The 21,719-nt window shown below is 45.3% G+C and overlaps 1 protein-coding gene across 1 annotated transcript in view; it reads left to right on the top strand.

Moving 5' to 3' along the window:
• The window catches only part of SLC15A2 (solute carrier family 15 member 2), a 384,163-nt gene that overhangs the window by 179,550 nt on the left and 182,894 nt on the right, over positions 1 to 21,719 (top strand). The window contains exons 8-9 of the mRNA XM_069616692.1: positions 1,095 to 1,172; positions 8,148 to 8,230. Of these exons, the coding sequence (XP_069472793.1) occupies positions 1,095 to 1,172; positions 8,148 to 8,230 (161 nt within the window). The remainder of the gene's footprint in view (positions 1 to 1,094; positions 1,173 to 8,147; positions 8,231 to 21,719) is intronic.

The following is a 21,719-nucleotide window of genomic DNA, read 5'->3' as shown; positions in this document are numbered from 1 at the left end:
CATACTATGGCAAAACCTGGAAACATTGAAAACAGCTTTGATTATGCAAAAGCCAAAACTATTGGCACAGTTACTGCATGATTAATCATGTTTTGTTCCGTATGTTGTTAGATAGTGAGTGAAATAAATGTTGTTGCTCGAGTTCTACATTATTGTTGGTTTAAAGAAATGTTGAAAAATATGTGAAACTCGTAACCATCTCATAACTGTCACGGTTCATGCAATCATTAAGACAATGTAAATGGCACTCTTTTGTAGATTTACCTAGAAAACGCCCTTTTTTAGTTTTGGCTAATGGTGGCGTTTTAGCAACATCTAATATGGTTTACAATTTGTATTCTTGGATGGGTCTTTAGCTCTAAAGAGAAGCACCCAAGGATATTGCTCTAGATATATTGTATGTGGGCACGCTGAAAGGCACTGTGGATGCAGCCAGGACTGGTGAGCAGGAACGCGGCACTGCCCTCCCATGGCAGTGCTCCTTCGGCCGCACAGGTCTCCTCCCGGCTATGTCTACCTAGGTCCAGGAGAAGGCCTGCACGCCGAAAGAGCTTCTCCTTTAACCAACGCAACACTGTTGCTTTTGCCAATGCGTGTTTCTCTGCTTTTGGATTTTAGTGTCAGAGGAATGATGGGGCTTGGTTGGGGGCAAGGTGCTTGATAGTTCTAGTTCTGACCGAAAATGGGCTTCGAAATAGAATTATCATTGTTCAAAAATCTTAAATTTAGAAATGTCATAAAATATTGAAGACATCCCAAACCGAGAACATTTTATTTTCTTTGTGGCTTTTTCTTTGGCCAATAATTGAACCAGACATACAACACATATGCCGTTGATTAAACATTTCTCCAGCACACCAGACTAGAGTTCAAGTGATACAGCATGCTGGCTGGCCGCAGGTTCTGGTGCATCACATCGACAATGGCCATAGCGAGCTGTCTTAGTCATCACATTTCGAATTTAAGCTAAAATTATCTAAACGTACAAATATATTTATTAAAGCCATATGCATGCTTAGTTTCAATGCTTGTAATAGCCCTAGGGCTCTACCTGTTCTTCCATATCAATCCAATGTCGCTTCTTTTATGCCTAGGTGACGTCAAGTGCTTTGGCGACGACTGCTATGCGTTGGCCTTTGGTGTTCCCGCAGCACTTATGGTGCTGGCTCTAGGTAAGTGTCCCCTTGTTTCTGATCACACTAACCATTTCACACCAAGATGTAGCAGAGGGGGATCAGTGCCCAGAAGGGTTGCTGGAATAAAGTTAGTTCTTTTTAGTACATGCTATGTTCTTGTGTAGTGCTACAGATCACAAAGCTGGGCTTCTCGGCATTGCAGCCACAGGGAAAAGAACTTGTGTGATTGAAACTGGCAAGATAGTGAGTTAAGGATTTGCCCCAGAGATCCATGCGTAACATGCAGTGCAGAACCCCGATTCGAGTGCTGGTGAGGGTGACTCAGCCCTTTATCCTTTCAAGGTTGATGCACTAAATTGATGTTAACAGTAGATATAATTGCAGCACTTGAAAACTTGAGTACTCCATTCAAAAGCAGCATATAACAGTGTGCTGCCCTGAAATAATCTTCACTAATGTTTGTTTTGTTGAACATCCTTAAAGCATAAGCTTCTCCATTATATATCCAGCCAGACCTACTATGAGGTGAGCGTCACTCAATTTGATATGATAGGTTATTTATAACGCGCATAATACCCAGAGGTTTCTAAGTGCAGACCCGGATCGAACCTGTGTTGCTCCATGTCATCTTGCTTCCCAGGCGATCACATTGCCCCTGAGCTATCCTCCTGAGATAATCTTCATGCGGTTTTATGCAATATTATCATCCTAATCCTAGCAATACAGAGAGCCTGGATGGATACGTCAGAAGTGATTTTCAATTTGGATTACGTGATCAAAGCCCAGCAAGTATCATTATTTCCTTGCCAGGGCCTTACACTGCAGACTTTGTTAGAGCGGGAGCAAGTGACGACCAGATAGAGTTGGACATATTGATCCCATCGATTTTCTGTGCAAAGACGGTCACCCATCTTCTGGACTCATTTGAAATGAGTAAGGACGGAAACTAAATGGTGCAGTAGCGAAATGGAAGGTTTTCGTGAGTTTGTGGAGGACACTGCAGATCCAAGTAGCCCTCTGAAGCTGTGGGCCCATGGAGTGACTAAGCATTTCATAAAACATTGGGTTAACATGCTTCTTCACTGTAGTCATGTTATAGGGTGCATTTCATCTGAGATCCACTGACTGCACAGCGATGCAGAGGTGGCCCGCAGTTGGACAGATCAAGGGCCACACTAACTTATCCCTGATTATTGTACAACCTCCAGGCTTTAAGTCCAGTGCCACTAATCATAGTTGATGCCAGGGAGCAGGACTATTGATTATCACCTCTTCTCACGTGCAGGTCAAGTAATTTGCAAAGCATGTTCAACTTTCAAATGTTAAGTGAGAACAGTTTGGCAAATTGGCCGCCTCCAGTAATTGTTCCAGATTCCCAACCAGTGGTCTGGCCGCCATTTCTCTTTAAAAGGTGGGCACAGAAATGAGAGCCATTTTGAACACCTTTCTAGCACGTGGCAGCATGCTGGCTTATGGTATGCCACTACTAAAGCAGTCTCCGGCGGACCCCATCAAACTGTTGAATATTTCACTTGAAACTCTGATGCTCTAGAAAACTTCTCAACTCAGCAGTGACCAGCCAGCTGAAGCATTCTCGAGGGAATTGCCACCCCTGGACTATGTTCCCTGGGGATTACACCCACAGCACAGGATAACGTTGCAGTTGGTGATGGAGGCGGGCAGTGACAGAGTTTTAGTGCTGTTAGGTCTTTCGGCAGCCTTCACCTCTCTCGCGCATGCCATCTTGCTCTCTCCCAACCAAGAAGAAGGCGTTCTGGACCAAGTTATGGACTGGATGGAATCAGTCACGGCACACAACTTGTAGAAGAAAAAGGTGATCTGTTTACTCCATCGTGACCCTTATGTTCAACTATGCACACCTGGTCTCTATCCCACAGATAACAAAATCAAAGGGTGGGAGGCCAAGCTTTTGTGGTTCTTAATCCTATCTATGGAATACGCTTTTACTCCAAGCTAAAGGCACAAACATCATTTTACAGTATGTTCAGAAAAAATAGAAAAATTAGCCCCTGCCCTCTGCTGCCATTCCTCAGCACCTAGGGACAATGTTGGTCTTGATAGGTTGTTTTTCACAAGAAACACTCATATAACATAACATAACAGTGGACTTTGGGAGGAGAAACACGTGTGATTAAAATTGGCTAGCAAGAGACTCAACAAATTACAATCAGCAGCTAGTAGGCCAAGATATGAGACAGTTACTGTAATAAGTCAATGTATACATTACTTTTGCATTAAATACACATTATTTCTCATGGCTTTCCACAACTGTGCATTAATGCCCTCTTGGAATGCAGAGAGCTATTATTACAATGTTGGCAGATGGTGCTGGTAAAAGGAATGAGATTCCATCAACATACTGATGCCAAGCATGCCGCCTGCGATTCATGTGGAGTGGGCAATGGCTTGTTGAATTAAAGTGGGAACAAGACTTAGCGACAATGCTCAACAACCCCACACTGGGCCTAAGGGGTACTCTAGTTGGCGCCCAGACGCCTATCCTTCCTCAGGGATTACTGAAACCCATCAAAGCTTAAAGTGATATTCTACCTGCCACATCACGATGACCTATATGATCAAGTGTCACATTATGCCAAAAGGTGAAGCAATGGTGGTCACCCAGGGCATCTCTCTGATGCAGAACAAGATCTCTTGCCACATCCACTGAATCAAATGGCCTTGATCGGCACAGATGTTCGAAGGGCAAAGCTAATTCATGCAGCAAGAAAAAACAATGATGATTGTAAGAGCTGTGATATTTGCCAATGTTCTCTTTTACTGCTGGATATTTTGTCAGAATGGAGTATCAGAAACTTTACATATATGTAAATTTATTTTAATGTGTGGTCTACTAGCATTAGAATCAGCAGTTATTATGTTAACTAAACAGTACAACTAAGTTAGTAGAATTACAATCTGTTCAGCTACTGTCCCTACAAGGGATAGTAACCTTGCCTTAGAAGCCCCTTCTCAAAACCGTCTTTCTCCTCCATTTCACTATATGGAATGGTATTACCATAAATCGTGGTTATTCCAAATAACTCTCACTGCTGAAACCTCTCAATCCATTCCCCTGTGGACCTAACTTCCAAACCCATCCCGGTGCCCCCCCTAAGTGCTACACATAGCAACGGTTATGGTCATAGTGCGTACAAAGCGGACAGCCTATATATCTAACGTTCCGTTCCCTCCTGTGCCTCTTGAACCCTCTCTCCCATTCTCTCTCCCTTCTTTTCCTCTCTAGGTCCCTATTCTTCTCTAATTCCATCGCCTGCCTCCTCCTTCTCTCTTTTCCTACCATGCTTCTCTGACTCCTTCTCTTCTTTACCATAAGTGATACAGGTAGAGATAATTTCACTCCTGTTCCCTAATTCTCTCTTAATTGTTTGCTTCCCTCTCTTGTCCACTCTCCATCAACACTAGTCCCACTATCTTAACTTGGTCTCTCAGAACTTTGGTGGATGCTCCCAGTGGCCACACAGTGAATATTCTGACCCCAGCTTCTGAGTTTTGGGAACTTGCTGCTTGTGTTCTATTGTGCATTCAAAATCTAGAGTCGGTGAGCCAAGTTCTAGCCTAGGGTCCAATGGCCATCACATTTTTGAGTGATGCTATTCTGTCCCTACTGAGAGATGGCTGGGGTTGAAAGAGGAAGGAGGGAACAAGAGCATGGGAAGGGCAGCAACAGCAGAGGCAAAGTTGAGAGGAACTGGATGCAAGGTACAGGGATGGGAATGAGAGAACATGAAAGGCAGGGATGGAACAGGCAATTGAGGCAGGGAGCAGAACAGAGTAGCAAGGAATAGAGGAACAGCAAGGAAGGAACTGGAGATTCAAATAGTCAAGAGGACATGGAGTTCTGGAATAGGCAATAGGCAATAGGGAAGATGGAAACAGGAACAGAAGGTTCAAGTAGAGAACAGGACATGATGTCACGGATGAGAAGATACAGAAGGTAGAAACAGGAAAAGGAGAATAGAGCTGAAAATTCAAGTAGAGAACAGGACATGACGTCATGGCAGAGTTGATAGGGAAGGTGGAAACAGGAGAGGTAGAAGAGAACAGAAAATTCAAGTAGAGAACAGGACATGGAATAGAAGAAGTGATGTGGAAGGTGGAAACAGGAGCACAGAATAGATCTGAAGATTCAAGTAGGGAACAGGACATGGTATCATGGAAGAGGAGACAGTGAAGGTGGAGACAGGAGAGGGAGAAGAACACTGAATATTCAAGTCGAGAACTGCACATGGCATCATGGAACAGATGATAGGGAAGGTGGAAACAGGAGTGGGAGAAGAAACAGAAGATTCAAGTAGGAAACAAGACATGGCGTGAATGAAAGAGGTGATAGGGAAGGTGGAAACTGATGGAGAAGAGAACAGACAATTCAAGTAGAGAACAGGACATGACATTGGGGAAGAGGTGATAGAGTAAGTGGAAACAGGAGAGGATGCAGAGAACCGAAGGTTCAAGTAGAGAACAGGACATGAAGCATGCAATAGGTGACAATCAAAGGGGAACATCAGAGGGAGGAGAGAACAGAAGATTCAAGTAGAGAACAGGACATGACGCATGTAAAAGGTGACAATGAAGGTGGAAAATCAGAGGGAGGAGAGAACAGGAGATTCAATTAGAGAACAGGACATGAAGCATGGAAAAGGTGACAATGAAGGCGAAAACAGGAGAGAGAGGAGAAAACAGAAGAGTCAAGTAGAGAACAGGACATGAAAGCATGGAAGAGGTGGCAGTGAAGGCGGAAACGGGAGAGGGAGGAAAGAACAGAAGATTCAATTAGAGAACAGGACATAAAGGCATGTAAACAGGAGAGGGAGGAAAGAACAGAAGATTCAAGTAGAGAACAGGCCAAGGAAACAATAAATAGTAGAGAAGGAATGAGAAAACAGGAGAGGAAGGAAACAGAAGATGCAGGTGGAGAATAGTGCATGGACTCATGGACAAGGTGATAGGGAGGGTGGAATCAGGAATGGGAGAAGAGAACTGAAGATTCACGTAGAGAACAGGATATGGCTTCATGGGAGAGTTGACGGTGAAGGTGGATACAAGAGAGGAATGAAACAGAAGATTCAAGTAGAGAACAGGACATGAAGCATAGAAAAGGTGACAATGAAGGTGAAAACAGGAGAGAGAGGAGAAAACAGAGGAGTCAAGTAGAGAACAGGACATGAAGCATGGAAGAGGTGACATTCGCACCCGGGGAAGGAGGCTTAGCCAATCATGTGACTAGAACAGCAGGCGAGAATACACTGTGTACCACCTGCTGTTTCCACCCACCCGAGGCCTTTCCCCGGGTGGCGCCATCTTGATTGTGGGGCGGCAAACAGGTTGTCTCTCTCTGTTGCCTCTCCATGTCCCCAACCCCAAATACAAGCCTTACCCTTTCCCCACCCCCGACCCCATTGCCTCCGTCCCCACTCACCTGCTAGACCAGAGTTTGTGCTCCGATCCGACCACTCCTCCCACCTGCGGCCAACATAGAAACGGAATCCCTTTTCCTATGGTGATGCCATCTTTTTCCCCCAGAAGAATGGGCTTGCGCAATGCGCACAGAGCCCATCTCCCAGAAAAGGAAATGGAAACATTTGCACCCCAGATGAACCCCAGGGTGCGAATGGCTATCACGCACTTGTCAGGGGCCGACATGGCTGGCAACAGCCCACAGCCCTTGCCAAGGACTTTGCTTTGCTTTGGCCTGCCTAGGTTCAGGCTGGCTGGTGTTACCGACCATGTCCACCCAACCCCCCAACCCCTATGACATGGGGGTGATTGCCATAGTGAAGGTGGAAAAAGTTGCGGGAGGAAAGAACACAAGTAGAAAACAGGATAGGGATACAAGAAATAGTAGAGAAGGAATGAGCGAATAGGTGACGAAAAGAACAGAACATTTCAATTGAAAACAGGGCATGGACACATGCAAGAGGTGATAGAAAAGGTGGAAACAGGGTAAAAAAGAAGATTCAAGTAGCGAACAGGACAGGGAAACAAGAAATAGTAAAGAAGGGATGGGGAGCAGGCGAGGAAGGGGAGAACAGAAGAGAACAGGACAAGGACTCTTGGAGGAGGTGATAGTGAAGGTAGAGACAGGAGAGGGAGGAGTGAACAAAAGATTCAGGTAGAGAACAGGACTGAAAGAGGTGAAAGAGTATGTGGAAATGGTATGGGGAGGAGGGAACAGAAGTTTCATGCCCAGGACAGGTAAGGGGAACAGTAAACCGTAAAGAATGAATGAGGGAACAGGTGAGGAAGGGGGAACAGAGGTTTCAAGTAGAGAACAGTGCAGGGAAGTGAGGAACAGGATAGGAAAGAAGGCAGATGGGAAAAGGATAGGAATGAGGGTATCAAGTGTTAGTCGAAGACTATGAACTGAATTGTATCTAAACGTGGCTTGTAGTGGGAAAGGCAGCGAGTGCAGAGGATGAAGATAGATTGAAGCTCTCGCCCACCACAAGCACCACTCCTTGCAACTAGACCACATTAATTCTTTACCTGGTGGACCGTTTCCCAGAGAGACGTGAGCAGCATGTGTAAGGTGTTTGGCAGCCATTTTGTCCCAGTGGCTTTTTAAAAAATGTAGCTAAACCAATCAAGATCCCTAAGGAACTTCGAGTCATAAAACGAACACGGGCCTCCTTAGATGTCTAAACTCTGCGCCTCTGCCGCTAGCTTTCAGTAGCAGAGCTTAGGGAGCAGTGAGAAGAGGGCCTATGCACAACATGTCTTTATTTCACTGGCTAGTCTACGGATTAGCCTAGAGGCCATTAGCTTTGTTTTCAAAGGCCATAAAGGTGCAAGCGATATTTGACTGTGCATTAAATAACTTGAGTTAAAATAAACAAGTTCAAACAGTAAATTACAGCAAAATGAGGGTGCATTGCACATCATTCATTTTTAAATTACTACAAAAATGAAAACCTATCTCTGTACAGAAGCTAGTATGATTTAAATAACTATCTGTGTTTCTCTCTCCTTTAGTTGTGTTCATCGGTGGAAGTGTAATATACAAAAAAAATCCACCACAAGGAAATATTTTAATCGACGTTTGCAAATGCGTCGGGGTAAGTGCGTTTTCGATGTCTTGTTATTTTGCATCGCTAATGTCTGTGTTGCATGGCCTCAGAAGTGAGGTTAAGCAACTGCCTCATCCCATCCGGCCCATCTCTAACTGACACGCCTATCGCAGAAGAGCGTCCAATTAACATTTTGGATGATCAGCCCTCGAGAGTGTCCCCAAACTCCGTTACCGCAACACAGACCTCTTTATCACAGATCCTTTATCACAGATGCGCAGTAAAAATCATATGCCACAGTAAGAAATAGCTAGACTGGATGCACCTAAATGTCAGTCTAGCCACACAATAACACTTATCATGCTTGCTGTATCATAGATGCCCAGAAAAAATGTTATGACACAATAAACAATAGCTAGCCTGGCTGCACCAAAATGCCAGTTTAGAGACGTAATAACACACATAGAGTTGGCTTTGTCTAAAAAAAATGCCAGTAAAACATACCATGTCACTTAAGGAAATGTCACCAATGTTCCAGTGCTCGACGTCCCCCCAGTGACTCGCACGCACACATAATCACATTCATATCCATTCACCCACCAGTCACTCACCCATGCACTTTCTCTCACATTGCCTCACACGTGCATCCACAACATTCACACTGTATTTTCCAAACAGGCCTCATCCAGAACATTCACACAGAATCACATTCATAGCCATTCACCCACCACTCAGTTACCCATACACCTTCTCTTACATTCACTCACACTGCATTCAGCATGCTGCACCCACCCAGAACTTTCAAACACGGACATTGATAACCATTGACCTACCAGCACACACACACACACACACACACACACACACCTACCCTTCCAACGTCCTGGGGTGGCAGGACCCTCTGCACTGCAGCGGCTGCAGGGGCCCGGTTTACGCATGAGACGTCCTGCCTACGTTCACTTGTGTCATCAAAAACAATAGGTGCACGGCATCACTGCATGCTCTTCCTTTCCCCTGCTACTTCTCCAGCATCGACTCCAATGTCTTCAAAGCTTTTCTCCAGGACACTAACACCAATGCACTCCTCAGCCTCGTGTGGGGCATAAGGAATTTCAAACCCACCACTCCAACCTGCGGGGATGGGGGAATCCTGAATGTCTGATACTCCAATGGGGCATTCCTGTCCACATGCATGAACATCTGAGCCCAGATCAGGTACCCAATGCCCAAGCACTGTAGGAGCTAAGCTGTCTTCCTCCCCTCTGACGCCATTTAGAAAGAAGCCTTGAAGCCCACACCCTGCCATCTTCCAACCTCACAGTATTCCTCAATGCCTTTGAGAAGGTGGCTGTATCTTTCACTAAGCAATCTTCCCAGTTTCTTCATAACACAACCACCTGCAGCAAATGCAACCTTGTCACTGAGCATCGTCCCGCGGTAGTGACACCATTTGTGATACTATTCATCCAATCAGATCTTTGTCCACATCCACTCATTTTCAGCTGTATGCCCAGGTGGCATTTAATTTGGTATTGCATAGATAGCCTCTCATCAAGGGAAAGTGCAGACAATCCTAAAACTGTTCAATGTGTTTTTATTGGTCTCGTGCTCCATAACACATCCCTAAGCATTTCTGTCAATTCTAAGGTGGTTTCCAATGCTAGATGAATGTACTTGGCAATGGCCTTTTCTATTCTTTCCAGCCCACCGTTCCTGGAGGATCATATAAGTTTCCAATAGATACCCATACATTTTTTAGAATTTTCAGACCATTGTCATGCAATATTTGCCCTGATTGGCCCTGATTGCTGATGGCACCGAGGCCCCTCTCTTCAGCGCAGCAGAGGAAGGTCTTGGGAGTTAAGTTTCATCTCTGGAGAAATGAAAGGCTCATGTACTCTGCCAGCAAATAGCATCTTTAAACTCACACCTAATGCATTTTCCATGACATCTTATAAGGCTTTCAAGGTTTCCAAATACATGAGTATCACATCTGGATTGTCCATATGTATAATGCAGTTATAGGAGAAAACCATGTTCAAATTTAAACGTCTAGTGAGCATTTTCTCTGCATACTATCATTTGGATGAGGGAAAAACAAACAGGCACATCTTTTATTTCTTGTACATGCAAGGAGCTCGGTTTCACTTCAGCTGTTTGGAGCACAATCTGGTATTCCGTTGAAGATAATGGATGCACTGCCCTTTCTTTATGTATAAGTGCAGCTCTCCATGGATTGAATAACATAGCATTATCAGCCACATGTCTTCTTTCTTTTCCTTGCTGAAATGCATTGCACATGTCTTTGCACTTTTGATTTAGGCCCACTTTCTTTCCTTTAGCCTTTGTTTGCTTCAATAGGCCTTATGTCTGACATTACCATTCATGTGCTGGCCTTAGATACAATGGGCATTTGCAAATCACTCTGGCCTCTTGATTTCTAGCATTAGAGGCTATATTTCACCCCACAAGGGCGAATGATGGGAGTCTTTAAAGCTGTAGTGCAACTCATTTCTGGCTTGTGTGTTTTTCTCCGCTGCCAAATATAAAACACTTGGACCAACTTGGACATAGAAAAGTTCTATTGGAAATGGGAACCCAAAGCACTTTCCAATTTGTCTGCTATTAAATGCAATTTGTCTCGTGTACATGGATGTAGTAGTTGGTGTGATCATTATCTATTACATGGCTTCCTTAAGAGATGCCAGTGGATTGCTATTGTATCTTAATTTACCTTAATTTAGTTGGGCAAGCTCTCGCCACACAAAGCATTTCTCTGGTTTACCATACATTACTTGACACCACACTCCATGTTATGTTATGCTATGTTACGTTAAAAGTACTGCTTAAGCGCTATGTCTGCCCAGAGACATTTTTGCGCTAAGACCACAGGCAGGGAGCTGGAGAGCAGAGATTAGAAAAGGAAAGTCTTCAAGGAACGGCGGAATGAGAGATGATTATCGGTAGCTCAAAGTATCACAAGGAGAGAATTCCATAGTTTCGTGGCAGTAACTGAAAAAGGCTGACCGCCAACATGGGAAAGTCGTTAACAAGGCAACTGAATAGTATACGCTTCCTAGGAGCGTAGTGGGTGATTAGGTGCGTATGGATGGAACTTAAGTTAGAGGTATTCAGCACCAGTCCCAGAGAAGTCACGCTGCACAATACACATGGATTTGAATTGAACCCATTTGTCTACCGGAAGCCAGTGCAGCTGATGGAGAATAGGTAAAATATGAGCAGCACAAGGGGTATGAGCCACCGCTCTCGCTGCAGTGTTCTGTAAGAGCTGAATAGGCTGTCCGAGCTAAGAAATGTGAATTTCAGTAACCAACCCTGCTCAAAACAAGAGAAGTGACCACAGGAGCATGGAATTGTAGGGGGATAAAGGGCAAAACTTTACATAGCGTCTTAAGTTTAAAATATCCATGACAGATGGAAGCTACCAATGACAGTGATGCTGACAGTTTCACACCTAGGTTCTTCATCACAGACACTGGAGGGAATCGTACCAAAATGTCGACCTGACAATTGCGACGGCCGAAATGCAGACTTTTTTTTTACCCCCCCCTTACACCACATATATATGTGGGGGGGTATAGAATATAATATTAATATGGGGGGGTTGTGGGGGTCTCCCTCCGCATATATATATGTGGTGTAAAGGGTTAAAAATAAATCAGCATTTTTGGCCGTCGCAATAATCACATAGATCCCACTGGAGTAGGAAGGGTACCAAGAACAGATGTCAACAATCCAATCTCCATAGATTGGGGACAGAAGCAGGGCCTGTTACTAGTACCTCTGCTTGGTCCCTTTTTAGCTTGATCCAGTTGTCGCTCATCCAACATCCCACAGCCTCCAAGCAGCTATGTAGCTGAGAAGCAGTGTCCGGCTGAGACAGATCCAGCCGCACAATGATTTGCGTGTCATCGGTGTAGGATTAGCAACGGAGGCTGTAGGAGTGGATGAGATCAACCAGAGGCTGAATATAGATATTAAATAAAATGGGAGATAAGTGGAGCCTTGAGGGATACCACAAGATAGAGGCACTGGTTCGGAGCAAAAAGGGGGAAGAGAGAGAGATTGGGCACTATTGGATAGAAAAGATGTGAACCACGGCAGCACATGTCCAGATAAACCAGCGCTAGTCAAGCAAGGTGGAGTAATCAACCATGCCGAAGGTGGCAGAAAGGTCTAACGGTGTCTATGCCCCCACTTCACCCTGATCCGTGACACGAGTCAAGTAATCAACCATAGAGACTAGCACACTCTCCATGCCCCGACCGGGGCGGACACCTGACTGGGAAGGATCAAGAAAGTTAGTAAATTCAAGAAAAGAGCTGAGCAGAGGCGAAATAAGGACTCTTAACATCTTCATATGAAAAGGCAGGAGTGAAATAAGGTGGAAATTAGAGAGAAAAGGGGACTCCAGGGAGGGCTTTTTCAGGAGAGGGATTAATAGAGCATGCTTTAGCTCCTTAGGAATAGATTCTGTAGAACTGGAATGATTGACTGCCTGTACGACCCATGGGGCAAAGGCAGGTATCACATCTTTAAGAACAGCCAAAGGAATAGAATCCAGATTGGATGCTGAATTCAATTTATTAGTGGCAGCAAGTATATCCTCTACAGATAAAGAGGGAAAGATAGACCATGAGCCACATGGGAGATCAAGCAAAGGAATTAGAACATGTCTACTAGTCTTCAGATCTGACCGCACAATGTTATCTCGAATATCCACAATTTTCTGTGTGAAAAACTCAGACAAGGAATCACATACACTCTGTGAGTGGGTGATCCCTGCTTGAATGTGTCGGGGGGAAATTCTCCTGGGGTCGGCTGGGCCGCCCGCGGACCTCCGGGCAGGGAGGCCCCAACTCCTCCCGTGTATCCCAAAAATGAGTATGAGGCACACGCAAGAAGCAAGGTGATTCTGCCGTTTATTAAACAAAACGGCAGGGATGGGTCAAGGATCGTACGCGTCCGTCCTGACACTCTCTCTCAAGTCGTGGGGCTCGCAGGCCCTTTTTACCTTAGTATGACGTGCTACTTGGGTCACCTGGGAAAGTTAGCAAAAAACCTATCCCCACTCTGGATTGGTTCCTCGAGTGGTAGGGTTAGTATAGCATACGTATAGAGAATGCTGTTATTGGTTGAGGGTCAGTCAGGTGGTATACTTGGGTTGTCCCTTCAATTAGATACATGAAAATTGTTACATGAAGAACCCTGAGGATTGGCTAATGTTAATGGCGTCAGTGATAAGAGCCCCATGTTCTGATTGGTCCACTCGCGAGCCCCCCAGTCTGGGACCATCGCTGTTCCCAGCTCGTGTTGCACATGTCATTTGCAACAATGTATAACTATGGGTATGTGCAGACAATGCAAGGATTTGTTCATATGCTGGAGGGCAGACTACTCCCACTGCCGCAGATGTCCATTGAGTCGCTTAATTGTTGCTGCCTGCGTCTCAAGACGTGGGATCCAGGCGCCTCCTTCCTCCTGGGCCTGGCACCCTGTCAGGTTCGGCTTGGTCACGTGAGGAGAGACTGTGGTTGAGGCAGAATTCTGCACATTTAATATTGCATTTTCCACTGTGTGTCTGGCTTAGTTTGCAGGTGTGACCTTGGCTTTGGCTTGTGGCATGCGAGTTTGTAACATTGTGCCCTTGACTATCTGTTCTCGCCGGGCTCATTCTGCAGGGTCAGCAATTGTACTCTTGCTCGTTCAATGTTCATGGAGGCTCTTGCTTGCGGCCTACTTGGGCCTGGTGCATAGGTGGGGATGTTTGATGCACGGCGCTTTAGGTTATGGTATCATATTGCTTTATCCCAGGTATCATGTCTTCGTTATATTTCTCATTGTAATGCATGGGTTAGGAGAAGCGTCAGCAAGCATTTTAGATGAGTTTGTTGTGCGTCTTGCGTTTCTGCATTTTGAAAAACCTATGTGAAAAATAATAAAGATGCGTGTCAGTGGGTGGGTCCGTCACCTACGTCATAGCACTGAATATGTTCTTCGTGTGGACTGGTGTGGGAGTGTCCAGTGTGCGTGTTTGCACTGGTGTGCTTGACCGTTGGCTAGGTCGTCATGGCATCTCTAACAATGGGTTAGTTTACTGTTGAATGGTTCAGTCGAGTTCATCCATGCCGCAGGTGTCGGCATGGGCAGGGCAGGCTGGTGGGCACATCCGTATGTTCCTGTACCAGGGTATTTGGTCGTCTGGTAGATGGGCAAACTCCTCTCGTGGCGGGTGTCTGGGCCGCGATCCTCTAGGCCAGGTGCGTGAGGGGATTGGTGGGAGCCTTTTGTTCCATTCTCCCACTTCAGCCCCCCTCTGGTCGACTTGTCGACCACAAACATATCTTTTTCCTTATCTCCTCTTACTCTCCATATTTTAGTTACTCCTCCCAAATGTCCATAGTGGTTGACATGGTCTTCAAATGACCAATACATATATACACAGGTTCCTCCAGGTGTGCAGTATACCCATTTCCGTATGTAGCTCCTTGGATTTCTTGGGTTTTCGAGCTTCACAGATGGTGGGTCCAGGTGGTTGGTGATGATCTGTTTGCGCAGTTTTTCTCTCTCTTTTATTATTGTGCCTGTGTGCTGGCCATCATCTGCCAGCATCAAGGGGTGCATACCAACCATTGCGATCATTTCATCTGTGGTGCGTGCCTTCCGGGCCTTCCAAAATCTTATTATGATCAGTGCAGCTCCAGCCAGTATTATGCATCTAACTATAATCTTCAGTCCGTCCGACAGCCAAGATGGCATCATTGACCATAACATTGAAAACCAGCTGCCATCCTTCTTCACTCCTTTACTTTCATCCATCATTTTGGAGTGCATCTGGGCCAGTTGTGATACTGCTTCTGTCAGTGTATCATTGTCAGCATCGTTAGCAGGAATGAATGTGCAGCATGATTGTCCTATCTTTGCGCAAACTCCTCCTTCCATTGCTGTAAGGAGGTCCAGTACATATCTGTTCTGTAGTGCTACCATCCTCACTGCTCGGAGTTCCTCTTTTATTGCGTTGAATCCATTTACTGTAGAATTAATTGTCATCATTAGTTCCCATCGAGTTATCTGGAGCCATTTTGCGTTTGCGTAAGATTGTAGTCCCAGATGTATTATTGAGGAGAAGAACATTGCTGCTCTGCTGAATAGTCTGTGTTCTGGTGGGATTGAAGTGAGTGCTGTTTCCGAACTTCCCCATAGGTAATTTCCTGTCAGAGGTTCTCCTTGTCTTTTCTTTCTATTCAGGACATTGTTGTTGCTGTTGTTTTCGTTCTCTGACCCCTTCTGAGGTTTTACAGATCTCTTCTTCCTCTTGTTTCCTTCATCCATTTTAGGGAAGTTCGCCACGTTCACATGTTTCTGGGGCACCACTAGTGATGGTACATTAACGTGTACCATTGTGCATATACCATTCCACAGAGGGGGCAGTGTGTGGTATGCCTTGTCTCCGTAGGCCCAGTAATGGTCCATTAATACTGCTGTTCCTGCTCCCCCCTCAGGTAACTCCATCACGCTTGCACAGTTGGTGTTGTATCCCACGTCCAATTCTCCTCTATGTTGGTAGCATTTCTTAGGTGCAGACAGCGGCAGTATGCTTATTGGGTCTTCATCCTTCTCTATCCACGTTAGCATGGGTACGTACTTGACCCAAATCGTCCAACATCTGTTATTGTGTTCAGCAATAGTTGTAATATTTTCTCTTGTTACCATGTTGCTGCCAACCACTCCTGTGTCCCATTTGTTGTACATGTACACCTTCCCTGTTATTGTTACCAGTGGTCTTTCCCAACATCCTTGTTTACCAGGAACTTCAGTGGCGTACCAGTCACATGGTAGGTATAGTAGTGTTACTTTATTTGTTTCTCCCTTTTCAGGGCCACTTGTTATGTATATGAATGCTTCAGCATGCAAACTGCTCTTGTGGTAACTCAAATAAGTCTTGAGGAAGTTGTTTTCGTATGGATATGTGTCTCGCGTTTTCCACACCAGGTTCACCACCGTCCCTTGAAATCTCCCTTTCGTTTGGAACAGTGCCAAGTATACTATACATCGTGCTGTCTTTTCATCTATTTCCGTGGCAACGAAAGTTCGAGAAGCGCTCATGGCGTATGGGATCAATGAGCAGACGTAGCAGCTGTCTTCTGTTGTCTGCTTACCTATTTGGGTCATGTGTTGGTACCACATGTTGTTCGAGACGTGTGCTGAATCTGTTATGTAGTTGTCAATACCTTTATTATCTGAGTATGTGCTGCGTTTAACTCTATTTCCCTTATGTGGAATCTTGCTAGTACCACCTGACGTAACACCTGTTGCAGCCGTGGGTGGGGGTATATTAGGTTTGGGTATAGCCAAAATATTGATAGCATAACTTTTCTGCCATACAGAGGCAGCCAAAAACCCGGTGATCATCAAAATCCCTATCATCTTTATTACAGAGGCTAGTCTCACCGGCATTTTGCTCTTACCTTGCTGCAGTCCGGCAGCTTATTCTTGCGACGTTAAAGTTGCCCACCTGAAAATTCTCAATAGGCTTGTTATTAGTGTTAGTTGTTGTTTTCAAGCTCTCCCTATCAAGTAGTCGTTCAGTGCCCAGGCGAAGAGCTGTTCCCACGCCAATCTAAGCGATCTGTCTCTTAGGACAGGCAAGTGTTGGTGAAGATGGGGCATTGATTGTTCTATGGCCAAGATAAATGCTGTGTAGTAGACACGTACTCTCCTTCTTTTCAGGTACTTTGGCCTTTTTATGTGATAGACAAATTGGTGTGACAGAGCTTCAGGGTAGTTATCGTCTGAGGGTAGCATCTACTCCTGGGCAATGAACTTTGTTAGTTATCTGTTTTCTTAGCAATACAATAATACGCGGTACCTGCATGTGCGAGAAAGAAAAAAGGAGAACATTCAAGTGTTTACATGTGTATATGTGCAAGACAATGTCCTTCAGTTTGGTGATTACTGTAGTGGATAGGGGGTCGATGGGCAGAGGGTTTGAGGCTCAACTGGCGGAAGTCTCTTTACTCTTTGATCGTGTGACCATGGGGTGGGCGGTATGGGAATTACCAGTTTTTATTTCAGTAGTTGTCTCTGGGGAATTTGGGAGGTGGCGGGGTATGGAGACACTTAGGTCGTCAGCTGTGGTAGAAGTCTCTTCCTCCGTGGGTGACGCTATCGCTGTTCTTCCAATGGCCCTGTCGGTGACGCTAGGGCGGGTCTGGAGTTTGCAGATCTTTACGTCGTGTAGGTGATTCCAAGCACGTTTGTCCTGCAACTTTACTGCTCTCGTAGATACCTCCTCTACCAGGTGGGGGCCAGTGAAGCGTGGGCTGTTCCACTTTCTATTGAAATTGCGGAGTAGCACGTGGTCACCTTTAGCAATTTTGCACAGTTTTTCCTTTTCCAATTCTTTATCCGCGTCTTCTTGTTGATCACTCTAAGACCCGCCCCGCGTGCGCTCGAGCTGTTGAGACACAAACACTACACTTGTAATCAAAGAAGACACATATTGGTACATTTCATCACCAAGAACAGTTGCAGTGTTTTCATAGTCTGTGAATGCCCTTGACGTTGGCGTTAGAGGAAGGCGCATTTGACGTCCGGTCACCACCTCATGAGGAGTGAGGTGGTGGTCGGAGCCTGCTCTATTCCTTAGCTCAAATAGAGCTAGCGAAGGCAATACAACCAACTCTTCTTTGTTGTTTGCTGTATCTTTGCAATTGCCTCCTTCAGTAGGCCATTCAGGCGTTCGCATATACCGTTGGCCTGCGGGTGATATGCACATGCAAATTTATGCTTGATGTTCAGTAAGGATGTGATGTGTTGGAACATTTCATTAGCGAAATGCGGGCCGTTATCCGACCGCAGTATCTCGCACACTCCCCACCTGGGGAAAACCTCCCTTACTAGAAATTTAGCTGCTCTAAATGCATCTGGATGTGAGCAGGGTCCTGCCTCAATCCACCTGGAGAATGGGCATACTACTACAATCATATACCTATTTCCTTGACATACGTTGATCATATCAACGTAGTCAATATGGATGTGCAGGAAGGGTCCCTCTGGCCGGGGTATAGTACCTTTTATCACTTTCAGTGTGTGACCGGCCGTAAACTGTTGACATGTGAGAAAATTGCTGATAAAATTTGTCACATGGGAATTTAACTCGGGACAGAACCAATCTTCCCTAATTCGTGCTGCAATAACTTCCTTGCCTGTGTGGGCTGGGTGGTGGAGTTGGCTCAGTGCGGTGTTCAATAGTGCCAATGGCATTACCATCTTTCCAGTGTTACCCTGGCGCCATAGTGCGTCAGTTGGTGACATTGTACATCCTCTTTTTACCCATATTTCTTTTTCTGCCATTGGGGCAGCCGCTTTTAACTCCATTATCTGTGTGGCTGGGAGATGGGTGTACCCTTCTCTTATCAACATTTCTTTAGCTATCCCCCACCCTCTCCCTCTCTCTGACTCTGGGGGGTTCCATATCTCACCAAAATATGCAGCATACTTCGCATGTGCGTCTGCTGCTGCATTTCCTTTTGAGATATGATCTTCTCCATTAGTGTGTGCGGTACATTTGACCAAAGCTAATTCTTGGGGGTCATTTATCACTTCAATTAATTCAGCTAATAAGAGAGCATGTTGCACTGGGGTGCCGTCAGCTCTCCTAAACCCTCTTCTCCTCCATTTGGACAATCCTGAGTGGACAGTAGACGTGACATATGCGCTGTCAGAATATATAGTCACTCTTTTGTTAAAGCTTTCCTTCAACGCCAAGATCAGTGCAACCAATTCTGCTGCTTGAGCAGAGTAATGTTGTGGTAATTGTACGCATTTCACCGCCACACACACCGGTTCCTCTGTCATTTTCACCACTGCTGCCCCAGTTCTCCTTATCCCATCACTTTGGTCTATTGTTGATGACCCATCAATGAACAAGAGTTCTCCTCCATCTAGTGCGTCCTCTTCAACTTTTCTAGTACATGAGTACATTTCGGTAGTCTGTGTACAATCATGTGCATAGTCTCCTTCCTCAATTACTTCCGCTATAAACCTTGCAGGATTAACTGTGCTGCATCTAACAATTGATAATTCTGGTCTAGATAAGATGATCTCATAACCTGACGCCCTCTGCGTGGTTAGTGTGGACTTAGGCTTGTTCAATATTTCAAATAGTGCATGTTCCACAAATAGTGTGGTTGGGCACCCCATTGTGATTGATGATGCTTTCTCTACCGCAAAGGCAGCTGCGGCGAGACCTTGTTCGCAAGGGAAATGTCCTAACATCACAGGATCCAAGTGACCACTGTAAAATGCTACTGGTTTGTAGCTCATGCTTGTTTTTTGAGCCAACACTGCTTTCATTACTGCTGAGTCGCAATGTGAAAATATAAAGAATTGTCGTTCATAATCTGGGGTGGCCAGTACCGTAGCAGTTGATATAGCATCTTTCAGTTCATCAAAGGCCTCTTTCATTTCCATTGTCCATCCCAATTTTTTTTCCCCTTTGTTAGCTTCTCTTAATGCCTCAAGTAGGGGTCCAATGTATGAGCTGTAATCAAATACCCATGCTCCGCAGTAGTTGCACAGTCCCAGGAACTGCTGCAGTTCCCTCACTGTTTGTGGCAATGGTGTTTTTGATATTGCCTGTGCTCTTTGTGGTGCAATCTTTCTTCCGTATTGAGATATGAGCTGGCCAATGTATAGTACCTGTTCCTGACAGTACTGTAACTTCTCTTTGTCTACCTTGTAACCCTTTTCAGCCAATATTGTCAGCATCTTCAATGAGTCCTCTCTGCATTGTTTTTCGCTTGTGCTGCAAACTATTATATCGTCAACATACTGCAATACTGTGCTTTCCACTTCAATGTTTCCCAAGTCCATCTGTATTACTCTGTTGAAAATTGAGGGTGACTCGTAGTACCCTTGTGGCAATCTGGTGTGTTTCCATTTTGTGTTTCTGTACGTGAAGCTTGTTAGATCTTGTCAGTCTGGATGCAGGGGTATTGAGAAAAAGCCATTTTCGAGGTCAATCACTGTAAATCGTCATGCCTCTGCTGGTATGCCACACAATATTGTGGCCGGGTTTGCTGCTATGGGGTATTCTGCTTCCACTATGTTTTTCAAGGGCCTGAGGTCCTGGATGAAACGCCAAGACCCTCCTTTAGCTTTGCACACTGGATATACAGCTGTGTTACATGGTGATTCTGATGGTACCTATATGCCATTGTTTATAAGGGCCGTTATTGTTTCATATATGCCCTCATCTGCCTCTTTTGATAGTGGGTATTGCTTCAATCTAGGCAGTATTGCACCTTTTTTCAATTTTATTCTTACTCCCCCTATGCTCTTTATGCACCCCACGTCATAGGGACTAGTAGTCCATAATGATGTTGGTAATTTTGCCATATCCTCCTCAAAGAAGGGAACTGGGGTGGATGTGGGTGCTTCAAGTGCCATTGCAATTTTCTGTGCCACTTGTTTGTATGTCACTCTTAGCCATATGTCTACACTCATCATAAATACCATTTCACCTTCTTCCTTTTCTTCTGAAAAGAGCTCCTCGTCTGACACCTGGGTGAGCCTGAATCCCTCTGCTAGTGCTATCACTGCCCTCCATGCTCTTCCTTCTCTGTCTTGGGCATGTACTGCGATATAGTCAGCAGTTGCTATAATGCTCTCCATGCTCACTGAAATCACCTTTCCTTCTGGTTCATTGGCTGGTGTTTCTGGTCTAAACAAGTAGGCTGTCGGCCTCCTCCAGATCTTTCTTTCTATTCCTGGCATCCATGCAAATGCCATGTCTGTTCCGTACTGGAACAGTTCACCATCTACTGGCTCAGCCCTAATCACTGTCTGTCCACAGTATGCTTGCATAATTTGTCGTGCAGTGAACATGTTTATTCCTGGAGTGGAGCAAATTATGCCGTCCTCCGTAAAGGAGATCGTCATATTCAACCTGCTCATTATGTCTCTCCCCAGTATGTTTACTGGTGAGGCCCTAGAATATAAAAGCGGGACGGACATGTCATAATCCCCTATTGATAAGGGAATGTTATCAGTAAAGGGAACCAACCCCGTAGCCCCAGAGAATCCTTGGGTGTTCATGGCTTCGCCTGACATCTTAAATTTACCTTCCCTTATGCAAGACCGGGTCGCCCCGGTGTCATCAAGGAATGATAATTTTTTGTCACCTATCGTTACCTCTATGCATGGTTCCTCCGCACTATTAGGTGTTACTGACAGGATGGGACACACCAAGGCCGTCTGTGGGCTGTCCTATTGTGGGTATAATGATTGACCACTTCCTGGGTAAGGGTTGTGTCCCAGGACCGTCACCCTTCCCAGTTGTTTGCTGTAGTTGTGTATTGGTAGAGGTTATGTTATGGTCTTGAATTTGGGCAGGTTGCTGTACTGCCTGCACTTGGGGTTGTTGTGTTATCGCTACCTGTTGTTGTGGCAGTGAATATGTCTGTGGCTGTTGTTGTGTTACTAGTTGTTGCTGCCCATTTCCCGGTTGCAA

This window comes from Ambystoma mexicanum, chromosome 9 (assembly GCF_040938575.1).
Source record: "Ambystoma mexicanum isolate Mex_15411 chromosome 9, UKY_AmexF1_1, whole genome shotgun sequence".
Taxonomy (NCBI): Eukaryota; Metazoa; Chordata; class Amphibia; order Caudata; family Ambystomatidae; genus Ambystoma; species Ambystoma mexicanum.
This window is presented reverse-complemented; position numbering and strand designations above follow the sequence as displayed.